This window comes from Schizosaccharomyces osmophilus, chromosome 1 (assembly GCF_027921745.1).
Source record: "Schizosaccharomyces osmophilus chromosome 1, complete sequence".
Lineage (NCBI taxonomy): Eukaryota > Fungi > Ascomycota > Schizosaccharomycetes > Schizosaccharomycetales > Schizosaccharomycetaceae > Schizosaccharomyces > Schizosaccharomyces osmophilus.
The window spans coordinates 3,976,314-3,989,403 of record NC_079238.1 but is presented as its reverse complement, the minus strand read 5'-3'; the positions used below and the strand labels follow the sequence as shown (position 1 = coordinate 3,989,403).

General features: G+C 39.2%; 4 protein-coding genes across 4 annotated transcripts; 2 read left to right on the top strand and 2 right to left on the bottom strand.

The window, feature by feature from the left end:
- Positions 1-145: 145 nt before the first annotated feature.
- Positions 146-2,369, bottom strand: ddx27 (ATP-dependent RNA helicase Ddx27/Drs1; the record flags this gene model as incomplete). The annotated part of the gene is made up of 3 exons (XM_056180608.1): positions 146-276; positions 325-445; positions 492-2,369. The coding sequence occupies 3 exons, from the start codon at positions 2,367-2,369 to the stop codon at positions 146-148; spliced, it is 2,130 nt and encodes a 709-aa protein (XP_056035963.1).
- A 727-nt stretch (positions 2,370-3,096) lies between these two features.
- cmr2 (acetyl-CoA biosynthesis protein Cmr2) lies at positions 3,097-7,641 on the top strand (the record flags this gene model as incomplete). The annotated part of the gene is made up of 1 exon (XM_056180607.1): positions 3,097-7,641. One exon carries the CDS (start codon positions 3,097-3,099, stop codon positions 7,639-7,641), a length of 4,545 nt encoding a protein of 1,514 aa, XP_056035964.1.
- Positions 7,642-8,238: 597 nt separating this feature from the next.
- tif52 (translation initiation factor eIF5B Tif52) lies at positions 8,239-11,304 on the top strand (the record flags this gene model as incomplete). The annotated part of the gene is made up of 1 exon (XM_056180606.1): positions 8,239-11,304. One exon carries the CDS (start codon positions 8,239-8,241, stop codon positions 11,302-11,304), a length of 3,066 nt encoding a protein of 1,021 aa, XP_056035961.1.
- Positions 11,305-11,568: 264 nt separating this feature from the next.
- ppt1 (para-hydroxybenzoate--polyprenyltransferase Ppt1) lies at positions 11,569-12,660 on the bottom strand (the record flags this gene model as incomplete). Its single annotated transcript, XM_056180605.1, has 1 exon — positions 11,569-12,660. The coding sequence occupies one exon, from the start codon at positions 12,658-12,660 to the stop codon at positions 11,569-11,571; it is 1,092 nt and encodes a 363-aa protein (XP_056035962.1).
- Between the last annotated feature and the right edge of the window lie 430 nt (positions 12,661-13,090).

The following is a 13,090-nucleotide window of genomic DNA, read 5'->3' as shown; positions in this document are numbered from 1 at the left end:
ATGACATGGGTATTTAGGATAGAGAAATAAAGCTATAGAAAATGATATACAGAATTGCTTAGCACATAAAACTTAAAAGATTATTGACCATATCTTTACTACCCAAAACCTATTTTAAACCTAATACGAATGCCTTTTCCATTCATTACTTCTTCCCCGTGACTCGAGTTTTTGTCGTTCTATCCTTCTTAGTCTTTTTATATGAACGGGGCATCTCGTCCTTTTCAAGTTCCTTTTTCCTCTTAGCCAAAGATTGTTTATCAGGTTTTTCAGGAGCTTCAGTTGATAATCGTTAGTAAAAGACTTTATTCAATCAAAACATACCTTTAGAAGCCTTCTTTTGCTTTTCGCTTTGGAACCAAGTACGAGCTGGTCTGGAGCGAATTTCACCACTATGCTTAATGATATTCTCTCCCTTCTTCAAATCACGTTCAGCAATTTTAATCTAATGTATTAGTACTTTTCCGACGAAACTTAAGATGAAATCATACCTCTCTCTCTTGCTTCTCTTCATTTGTAACCTTGTCGACCACTTCCTCTAAGTCCTTCATTTGCTTTCCATATGATTCCACCTTATCAAATTCGAGGTTACGGCTAACTACCTTAGTATTTTGAGCCGCGGAAGTTTTAAACACATCTTTAATAACTTTCCGGTCACCTTCACCAGCAAGGGTTACAGCCCGTCCACTTCGACCAGCACGGGCCGTACGTCCAACACGATGAAGATATAGTTCATGTGAAGAAGGAGCCTCGTAATTAATAACGACTTCGATGCCCTTAATATCAATACCACGAGAAGCAACGTCGGTAGCCAGCAGGTAATTACACTTACCATCTCGGAAATCCTCTAACGCACGTATACGTTGTTCTTGAGACAAGGAACCATGAATTTCGGCAGCGCTTAAAGACAAAAGTCCAAAGATAATTCTCATCTTATGTGCAAAGACTTTGCTACGGAAAAAAATAATGGTCTTTTTATGAAACAATGTCTTGCACAAGTAAATAAGCATAGCTGGACGAAGGTTTTCACGTTGTGGACGAACACGAATAAATTCTTGAGTGAGTAGCTTAGCTGTCGATTTTTTGGCATCTACGAAGAGACGAACCGGGCGGTTTAAAGAAAGACGAATTAAATCGTCTACTTTGTCCGTCATGGTGGCCGAAAACAGCATTGTTTGTCGGGACTTAGGACAGGAATTAATAATTTCGTTCAATTCATCAGCGAAACCATCGTCAAGCATTCGATCGGCTTCATCCATAACCATAATTTCAATATGCTCAACTGTGAAACCTTGGGAATTCCGCATATGGTCAATAAAACGACCAGGAGTAGCAATAATGATATCCGGTCGGTTGCGGAGTTCTTGCTCCTGTTGCTTCAAAGATAAACCACCAACACACAAGCATGAAACGATATCGGTAAAGGCAGCAATCTTTGTAGCTACGCTGTGACACTGAATACCAAGCTCACGAGTAGGGACCAAAACCAATACTCTTGATGTGGGTATTTTTTTAGGGCGATAAAGTAAACGTTCTATAATGGGGACAATGAATGCAGCAGTCTTACCACTACCAGTGATGGCAGCACCAACAATGTCTTTTCCAAGGAGAGCGACGGGAATTGTTTTTGCTTGGATTTGAGTAGGTTCTTCAAAGCCCATTTTGGAAAGACCCTTCAAAATAGGCCGAGATAGGTTCATAGCTTGGAAAGATGCTTGCGTCTTTATATCAGCACTATCTTTTTCTCCTTCAGAGAAAAAAGCATTCTTTTTAGCAACCTCCTCTTCATCTTCCTCACCAGCTGAAGATGCCTCTGCGTTTAGGTCTTCAGCGCCATCTTGCAAAGGTACAAATGAAGGAACAGGTTCCGTAACGTCATCTTCATCATCATCCTGCTCTTCTTCTGAATCAAAAGATTCGGATGGTTTCGCTCCAGTACCAAAACCATCTGCGGCTAAATCTTCGTCGTCTGAATGCAGGCTAATATCGTCTTCCTTGTCTTCATCCTTTTCGATATAGTCTTTCTTCGTTTCAGCTTCTTCATTTGAGTCATTGTTTATCCGATTGCGTTCGATAATTGCGTCCAAATTGACTACATTTGAGTCACGGTAACCAGAATTTGCGGGAAGATCAAAATCCCAATTCGAGTCTTCTTCAGTAACAACACCTTGGTTTACGTCGGTCTCAAATGCAAATTCATTGCTGAATTCACTTTCGTCCTCTTTTCCCTTCTGCTTTTTCGATTTTTTCTTAGGAGTCTTCAATGGAATTTTGTCTCCATCTTCTACGGCATCGACATCGTTGTCATCGTACTGAATGTCGTCCTCCGAATCATCTATAGTTAAAATAAAGTCGTCCTGGACCTTCATTGTAAAAGGCTGGAATAAGTAGGAGCAATTCGCACTTGGCTCTTAGTACATTCTATGTTTGCCATCTAGGTGAAAATACATTAACGTCGTGGTGTGCAATTTTTGAAGTATCATTATATTTTTTCCGTTGCATAACATAGTTCGTAAACCATGTTCGCTTCAAACTAGCTTAAATCTAAGCTTAGTACCTTAGCGAGTGAAAATCAACACACGATCAAGCCATGTAATGAATGTTTCGACGAGATCATTCATTTTCAAAGCGAAAACGAGAATTGAACTTAATAACAAAATCATTTCTTACTTGTAAGCGAGAAATCATTATTAATGAAGATAGCTCGAAATTCAGCTAGGAAGTTGATGATGAAATCCTCATGAAGACAAGCGAATTTATGGTCGAATTGTACATGCAAATCCATGTCCTTGTACGACCTTTATCTTAACCTCTTCTATAGGCTTCGAAATAGAAGCAATTGTAGTATTCTTCGCGATATTCATACCTAATTATGCTAGTATGGAGGAATTTTCTAAAATTTGTAATATTTGTTAAGTTTTGTTTGTATTATATTTTGCCTATCCGAAGTAATCATAATTATACACGTTTGTGAGGGGACCGTTCGAATTGCTAGCAAACACCAAAACCTTTGGCAACGTTCGTGAATTGTTAAACTTGAATTAGCATTTTCCTTCTGCATGTATATTTATAAGTTCATATAGGTTTCTTTATGATATGAATCCATCGCCGGAAGTTTCCGGAAATTATGAAAGGACATTCAGCAATTCTAATAAATTTTATACGGAAAGCAACCCCAAAGAACATAGGAATGCTGGATTTATTGATTCCATAGACTACAATTCGAAATATGCCTCTGGAAATGAGTATGATACACATCCCTCGTATGCCACAATGAATTCCCAGGAGTTTCAATATCCTTCTGTCGATAATTCGAGTTACTTACCTTACAGTCATTCTAAAGACGATAATGTAATGATGGCTGATGACATTTTGGAAAATTCCAAGTATCACACGGATGCATACGGATTCGATGGTAAAAATTTTGGAAGTCGTCTTGAAATGGATGATTCTTTCACGGATGCTCAATGGGCACATCTTTCTGGTAAGCAACAACATCCTTTGGAACCTCGTGAAGTTCCTTTTCCTGTCATGGATCCCCTCAACCCGAAGATTGAAATGAATCAGTTTGCGAATATCGCCGCTGTTCTTCGTTATCGTGGAGTTTATAATGCGAAAAAGACAGCTTTTGTAATTTTGGACAGTAAAGGAAAAGAGTTCGCGTCTAGTACCTGGGAAAAGATTGCTTCGCGAGCCGAAAAAGTAGCTCAAGTTATACGGGACAAGAGTGGTTTGTTTAGAAGTGATAGAGTCGCTCTCATGTATCGCGATAGTGAAGCTATCGATTTTATTGTTTCCCTTTTTGGGTGTTTTATAGCCGGCGTAGTAGCAGTTCCTGTTAACCATTTTGATGATTATAACGAATTAACCTCTATTTTCACTACTACCTGCACTCGATTAGCTTTGACTACGGATGCCAATCTGAAGAGCTTTCAGCGGGATTTAAATGCCAAAAAGTTACATTGGCCAAAAAATGTAGAGTGGTGGAAAACAAATGAGTTCGGAGGATTTTACTTTAAAAAAAAAGGTGATTTACCACCTTTGCAAGTTCCAGATCTCGCCTATATTGAATTTTCCAGGTCCCCACTTGGCGAACTACATGGTGTAGTCATATCGCATCGAACTATCATACATCAGATGAATTGTTTTGCTGCCAGTCTTTCTACTGCTCCTGCGTACGATTCCGATAAGATGGACTATTTATCTATGGATCGTGAATATTTTGAAGGTGTTAGTAAGGCGGGTTTATTTTTGACTTACCTTGATTTACGACAAGCCATCGGCTTAATTCTTGGTGTTTTACATACGGTCTTTTCGGGGTACACAACTGTTTGGTGCCCGCAAAGTGCAGTTTTTGTCCCTGGCTTATGGGCAAACCTTGCCACACGCTATCGTGCAAACTATATGTTGACCGACTACGCTGGCTTAAAGGCGATAGCTTATAATTATCAAAATGATCCAAAGGCCACTCTTGGCTTTAGTAAAAAGCAGCCTGTCGATCTTTCAACGCTGAGGATGTGCATGGTTGATTGCCTTAATGTTGACTGTGAATTTCAAGAAATCGTATCCGATAGGTGGTTAAAACCATTAGGGAATCATAATCCTCGTGCAACATTGGTGCCTCTTTTGTGTCTTCCAGAACACGGTGGCATGGTCATCTCTATGAAGGACTGGGTAGGTGGAGAGGAGTTTATGTCACCTAGAGGATTCCAAGTTCCTCGTACTTCGGATAATGAAATTGCAGAAGTGCTATTGGATAAAGAAGCATTAAAGCTTAATGAAGTCGTCGTTTTGGCTGAAGACGAGAAAGCCCGTCGACAATCGAGTCACCCCAGTACTATTCGACTTGGTGCATTTTGGTACCCTTTTGTTGATGCAACGTTGGCAATAGTCGATCCAGAAACTCAGGTGTTGTGTATTCCTAATGTAGTTGGTGAAATTTGGGTAGATTCTCCTTCATTGTCAGGCGGGTTCTTTGCTTTACCCAAACAAACTGAAGCTATATTTCATGCGAAAACTTACTTTATATCTTCTGATACTTTTGAGCCATTTGCTTCAAATCAGGAATTTTTGCGAACTGGATTGTTAGGATTCGTCCATAAAGGTAAAATATATGTTTTAGGCTTGTACGAGGATCGCCTTCAACAGAAAGTTGAATGGGTTGATAATGGGAAGCAGGATACAATATTCTTTCATCATTACACATCGCATTTGGTTACTACTATCATGCGAACTGTAACTAAAATTTTTGATTGCTCAACTTTTGACATATATGTAAACAGTGAGCATCTACCTGTTGTTTTGTTAGAAAGTCCAGCAGCAAGTGTACCAGCTGAAAATTCCGGTACTCAGTTTTTATTGAATTATGATTTGTTAAATCAAATAACCGCAGAATGTATCGAGTGTTTATTGGAATATCATCAGGTTCGTGTCTACTGTGTATTGATTTGCGCTCCTTTCGCATTGCCAAGAGTGACTAAGAATGGTCGACAGGAAATCGGAAACATGATGTGTCGGAGAGCTTTCGAGCATGGTACGCTTCCTTTTGTCTTTGTCAAATTTGCCGTTGAACGTGCTGTACTAAATCTCCCAGTCGGTGAAGATGCCATTGATGGTATTTGGTCGAATTATGCTAGTAATCTTCGACAAAACCTTCTTTTCGATCAAGAACTACAATATAGTGGTTATATCGAACGTCCAATTCAGTTGGATGGAAAGACGTTGATCAATATATCTTCATACAAAAGTATATTGCACATACTTCAGCTTCGTGTAAAAGAAAATGCTGATGATATAGCATATATAACTATAGATGGACGTGGACGCGAGGGAAAAAACATAACTTGGAGAAAATTTGACCAAAGGGTTGCGACCGTAATTCGGTATTTGCAAAAAAAGAAATATCTGAAGGCTGGAAGAGTTGTTGTGCTAATGTACACACATTCTGAAGACTACGTTTATGCATTGTACGCTTGTTTTTATTTAGGCTTAATTCCTATCCCTGTTCCTCCGTTGGATAATACTCGGCTAGCCGAAGACGTACCAGCTTTCTTATTCCTTATCAAGCAGTATTATGTCAGCGCAATTTTACTAAATACTGAAGCTGATATGGCAATCAGAGGGAAAAACGCCTCACAACATCTGAAACAGTCTGCCATGGCTGCTAAAGTAATTCTTCCTTCGTTTATAGTCACGTCTAAGCTAAGCAAACAAACAAAGAGTATCAGGGAATTAGGTGTAACGTTGGATCCTATATGTTTGGATCCTGCTTTTCCCGCGTTGGTATCAGCATGCTGGTCTTCGGATCACAAAATAACTTTAACGGCCTACAATCATGAAACGTTACTTTCTTCGTGTCAAATTCAAAAGGAAACTTGTCAAATGACTCATAAAAGGCCCGTGCTTGGACATGTACGGAGTATGAGTGGTATAGGTTTTTTGCATACTTGTCTCATGGGTGTGTTTCTGGGAACAACTACATACATGTTATCTCCGTTGGATTTTGCCAATAATCCGCTTTTGCTCTTCCAAAGTATTTCCAAGTACAAAATTAAAGATACGTATGCTACGTTTCAGACACTTAACTATGTTCAGAATATGCAACCTACCAAATGGCCAAACTTATCTTGCTTAGAAAATTTGATGATACCTCATGACGGACGAGTTAATGCCTTTTACATTTCCGAATTGCAGAAGTTCTTTATGAAATTTGGATTAAGTCCTTATGCTTTCAGTATTATATACAGCAGTTGTCTTAATTCTTTTGTAACTACACGGTCTTACATGGGAGCTACTCCTACCAAATACTGTGTTGATCTTCGCGCGCTTCGTCATGGGTTAGTACAACCTTGTGATTCTGAAGATAAAACATACGCTTTGCCCCTTTTGGACTCAGGAATGGTTCCAATATCTACTCAAGTCGCCATTGTAAATCCTGACACAAGGGAATTGTGTCATTTAGGCGAATACGGTGAAATCTGGGTACGTTCCAGTTCGAATGCCATTTCATTTTTCCAATCCAGCGATCCAGTTGATATGATGAGGTTCAATTCTTCTTGTGATAATGAATTCATAGGGAATGGTCAATATATTCGTACTGGAGATTTCGGATTTCTCCAAATCATGTCCCAATCTATGGGACCTGGTAATCCGGTTATTGATATGCAACTCCTCTACGTCTTAGGCCCAATAGGAGAAACGTTTGAAGTTAACGGATTAAGTCATTTTCCTCCAGATATTGAAGATACAATTGAAAGATCACATCCCCGGATTACGCGAGGCGGTTCTGTCGTTTTTCAATCCGGAGGAAATGTTGTCATCGTTGTTGAGGTAATAGGTTATGATTATTTATCTGCAATTGTTCCTGTAATCATCAACAGCATTTTGGATGAGCATCAAATTGTGGTAGACACTGTCGCTTTTACATCGCGAGGAAACTTTCCTCGGTCTCGTTTGCGTGAAAAACAACGAGGCAAGATTCTTGCTTCATGGATTACCAGAAGGTTGCGGACGACGCAAATATTTAACATTAGGGGTTCTGCTGATAAATTCCAAGGCCCATATGTTCCTTATATTAGTTCAAATGCTAGTGCAACGCCTTCCATTAGTTCCAAAAATACGACAACTCAGCGAGTTTTTTGATGATACTTATTTACGTTCTCTGGAAATAAAAATGGCAGAGGGTTGCATTTTTTATATTGCAAAAGCACCTTTGTATGATTACGCTTTACGTCTTTTGAGGTTTTTGTTATTAAGTTTTGCATGTCATGTATATTTATACACATATTTTATCGACACCATTATTGGTTTCTACATACGTCCTTCTTCTTTCACTCTTTTTCTCTATCATTTACGCTGCATTTCGCATAGTATCTTATGGAAGAAACTAATGGCAGCAAAGTTTCGTCTTACTTTTATTACTTCATTATACTATTTAATTACATAATTTAGGAAATTTTTCTTTACAGTAGCTCTTCATGAGCATATAAGAGAATAGTCATTCAGTATGCCCATTACCATCAACTAGAGCAAAGTTAGCAAAAGGAGTAGAAATAGCAAATTTGATTAAATTACGAAAAGTTACAACGTTCGTTAAATTACAACACCGTACTGATTTAAATTGCAGTAAAGACGTTACTGAGCTTGAATGAAATACTTCGTTCGAATAAACAATAAAAAAGAAATCGGAATTTATTAAACCAGAACCACTCTGCATTGACATTGAAAAAGGTGATAAAGATGGGTAAAAAAGGAAAAAAAGCTGCGTATGCCGACTGGGAAGATGATTTGGGACAAGATATAAGTGGCCAAAATGAAACTTCAACTCAAAATGCTGAGGAAGTCAACGAAACAGGTGAATTGAAAGAAGTCGAAGATCCGAACGCTTCCTCAAACAAAAAGTCAAAGAAGAAAAAGGGCAAAAAGAATCAAGAAGAACTGCCACTTGAAGAAAAAGAACCGGTTGACGAAGAGGAAGCTCCAAGTGGTCCTGTCGAGTTGTCAGCTGTCACTGAATTAGACGATGATGAATTTGCATACGAAAAACCTAAGAAAGGGAAGAAGAATAAGAAGCAGCAGGTTGAAGAAGAAGAAGAAGCAGAAGAATCCCCTGTTGCTACTCCCTCTGTTCATATAAAGTCTAAAAAGGAGAAGGAACGTGAAAAGAAAGAACGTGAGAAGCTGAAAAAGAAACAACAGGGTAAGAAGCAACCTTCCACAAAGGAAGAATTGACACCTGGTTCTGAGGAAGAATCTGTCAAATCGGCTGCTGTTTCTGAATCTGATTCTGCAAAGGGCAAACAAGGTAAGCGTAAAGGACCCAATGTCGCCGCTCTCCAAAAGATGCTCGAAGAAAAGAAGGCCCAAGAAGAAGAAGAACGTAAACAATTAGAAGAGGAAGAGCGGTTGGCAGAGGAAGAGAAACGTTTAGCCGAAGAGGAAGAACGCCAAAAGGAGGAGGCTAAAGAAAAGAAGAAAGAAAAAGAAAGGAAGAAGAAAGAAGAACTTAAAGCTCAAGGAAAGTATGTTTCCAAAAAACAAAGAGAGCAACAAGCTCAAGCTCAACGTCGTTTACAACAAATGTTGGAATCAGGTGTTCAAGTCTCTGGTCTCTCCGAAAAAGCAAAGAAACCAAAGCCTGTCTACACTAATAAAAAGAAGTCTATCAAGAGTGGATCGTCTTCTTTATCTTCTTCTGGTATAATTGAGCCCACTTCTTCTACTGCTTCCGCTCCTGTTTCCGGTGTAGAATCACCTGCTCTTCCTGAAGAGTCCAAGTCTGTGGAAAAGACAAAAGAAGAAAAGAAGGAGGAGGCAGATGCTGTTTTTGACGATTGGGAGGCGGCTTTGGAACAGCCAGAGCCCGAACAAAAACCAGAGCCCGAACCCAATCATGAGGAGGTTAAAGAAGAACAGCCTGCTGCAAATGACAAGAAAACGGATGCTCAAAGAGATAGCTCGGAATTTCCTGAAGCTGCTCCAGTTGAATCCGAACCTGTCAACAATCTTCGCTCTCCCATTTGCTGTATCCTTGGACACGTCGATACTGGTAAAACTAAACTGTTGGATAATTTGCGTCGCAGTCATGTGCAAGAAGGAGAGGCTGGTGGTATTACTCAACAAATTGGTGCTACTTACTTCCCTATCGAATCAATCAAACAAAAGACTACTCCCGTTAATAAGAAGGGTAAGTTAGAGTTTAATATACCTGGCTTGTTGATTATTGATACACCTGGTCACGAATCTTTTACCAATCTTCGTTCACGTGGTACTTCTCTTTGTAATATCGCCATTCTTGTTATTGATATCATGCATGGTTTGGAGCCTCAAACTATGGAATCCATTCGTCTTCTTCGTGACAATAAAACACCTTTTGTTGTTGCTTTGAACAAGGTCGATCGTCTTTACGGTTGGCATTCAATCAAGGAAAATGGATTTCAAGACAGTTTGTCTAAGCAAAAGAAAGCCATCCAGCGTGAGTTCAGGGATCGGGTTGACAGCATTATTTTGCAGTTGAATGAACAGGGACTCAATGCTGCTCTATATTTTGAAAATAAAAAGATGGGCAGTTACGTCTCTCTTGTTCCCACTTCTGCTCAGTCAGGGGAAGGTGTTCCTGATTTAGTAGCCCTTTTGGTTGCTTTGACTCAAACCCGTATGTCTGAACGCATCAAGTATATTTCAACTCTCGAATGTACAGTTTTGGAAGTTAAAGTTATTGAAGGTTTGGGTGCTACGATTGATGTCATTCTTTCAAATGGTGTATTGCGAGAAGGTGACCGGATTGTACTTTGTGGTATGGCAGGCCCTATCATCACAACTGTTCGTGCTCTTTTAACGCCGCAACCCATGAAAGAAATGCGTATTAAATCAGCATATGTTCATCATAAGGAAATTAGAGCTGCGATGGGTGTGAAGATTTGCGCTAATGACCTTGATAGGGCTGTTGCTGGTTCTCGTTTGCTTGTTGCTGGACCTGAAGATGATGAAGAAGATTTGGCTGATGAGCTAATGGGAGACCTTGATGACCTATTGGGAAGTATAGATACTTCAGGTGTTGGTGTTTCTGTCCAGGCTTCTACTTTGGGTTCTTTGGAGGCTCTGCTTGAATTTTTAAAGCAGATGAAGATTCCGGTAGCATCAGTCAATATTGGACCTGTTTACAAAAAGGACGTTATGAAGTGTGCTACCATGGTAGAAAAGGCTAAAGAGTATGCTTTACTTCTTTGTTTCGATGTTAAAGTAGATCATGATGCTGAGCTATTAGCTGATCAGTTGGGCGTTAAGGTTTTCTCTGCTAATGTAATTTATCATCTTTTCGATGCTTTCACTGCCCATCAAAACAAAATCATGGATCAGAAGCGAGATGAAAGTTCCGATGTTGCGGTTTTCCCTTGTGTGTTGAATACTATTGCTGCATTCAACAAGCGTGATCCTATTATTTTGGGTGTTGATGTTGTTGAGGGTGTTTTACGCAAAGGTACACCTATTGTTTCTGTTAAAGGTGCTCCGGGCGAGGAGCCTCAAGTAATTGAACTGGGACGTGTTGTCAGTTTGGAAATGAATCACAAACCCGTTGAAAGGGTCAAGAAGGGTCAAGCTGGTGGTGGTGTTGCCATGAAACTGGAAGCTGGTGGTGGTTCACAGGTATTGTTCGGTCGTCACGTTACAGAAACTGATACCCTGTATTCACATATCACCCGTGAAAGTATAAATGCGTTGAAGGATCCTGTCTTCCGAAACGAGGTTCACAGAGATGAATGGCAATTGATCATTCAACTCAAAAAGGTTTTTGGTATTATCTGATCTGTTTATGTAGGATTGCAATATTGGATTAAATCTGAATATATGTTGGACGCCCCAAAAATGACATTACCAGTCGTAAGTAAATTCATAATTCATTATTTCAGAATATTGAAAAGGTACCTTGTAGTTTAATAAAATGTTATTTTTATGACATGATGCAATGAAGGGTGTTAAAAGCTCATACAATTCGGGAAATATTACAATTCGTATTGTGCGTTTATAACCTACTTTAATGAATTTATTTTTACCAAAATTAGTATGCTGTTAAGAGGTATAAGCTTTGGCAAGCCAGTCCAAAGCGATGGCAGCAGTTATCAAATAGCCTGTATTAGAGTTTGTCTTAAACCAGCTAAAGCAGTCCTTCGGGGAGTCCAAATTTACTTTATAGATCATGGAAAGCATGCGGTAAGCAGTTCCTGCAACACCCACAGTATAGAACAAAAGCCCTTGATTGTTGCATATACCGGCAGTGGTAAGCATGCTCAATTGGAAAAGAGCTAGGCCTGTCAGAAGTGGTTTGGTATTTTCACCATAGCGAAGAGCCATAGAATAAATATTAGCTTTCACATCATCACGTTTATCTTGATGGGCATAAATAGTGTCATACAAGACAATCCAGGATACTGTACTTAGGTACAGGGGAGCAACAACTGACCAATTCATACAAGCTTCTCCCACTAAAGCCGGCCATCCCATGACGGCACCGTATCCAAATGTTAAACCAAGGACGACTTGTGGATAGTAGGTTACTCGCTTCATAGCAGGATAAATGCAAACAGGAAGGAGAGATGCAACACCTAATTTAATTGTATAAGGATTGAGCTGTAGAAGGATACCAAGGCTTGCAGTTAACTGAACACCTAAAACTGATACAGCCTCACGGACGCTAACCAACTTGCTAGCTAATGGTCTTGATTTGCTCCGTTCAACTTTAGCATCCAACTTTCGATCCCAAAGATCATTGACAACGCATCCAGCACTTCGCATTAAGAAGGAACCAGCCCCGAAAAGCGCAAGTATCTTACATACATCGAACATGCTGCTATTAACGGAATAAGCGCCCATTAGAATTGACCATGTACACGGACTGTAAAGCAAGAATGTTCCAGTCGGATTATAGGCACGGGACAAATGAGCATATGCATTTATTCTTTCAGATAAACGTGAAAACAGAGGCTTTTTAACAGCTGCTAAAGGTTTGGTTTTGTCCTGATTAGATCCACTTATTGATCTATACCCAAAGATCTGCCGAAGGGAAAGAGAAGACACGGAATGTTTCTTAAAAAAAGAAGTGTATGTTAATTGGCATCTTGTAGGAATGAAAGGATGATATATTCTGGGAGCAGTTTTCAACATATCCCTATGCTTTCAAAAGACGAGGAAAAAAAAGAAAAGAAAGAATGAAAAAGTCAAATTTTTAAAGTTTTGTACTTCAATTGTTTGGCACAGTAACCTTTACTAAAGCTGTGATTAATATTATTTTGATTTATGACGGTTCACCAGTTTTTAAACTATTATGAAACACAAAAATTTAAATTTAACAAAGTAATAAAGTAAAAGAAAAACAACAAACGAAAGGCTTTCTTTGATATGCGGAAAGAATAAACCCGGCTGGGTGAAGTGTTCGCTAATTGGTAATGTGAGTTTTTTTTTTTTTTTTTTTTTCTTCTAAAATGAAGAAATGTTTTGGTCGCTCTAAAATACTCAGTATTATACAAAATAAATTAGACTGAAACATATCCTAAATGGTAACTCCTTAGTGAGCCTAGAGTAATGAATCAAAAGA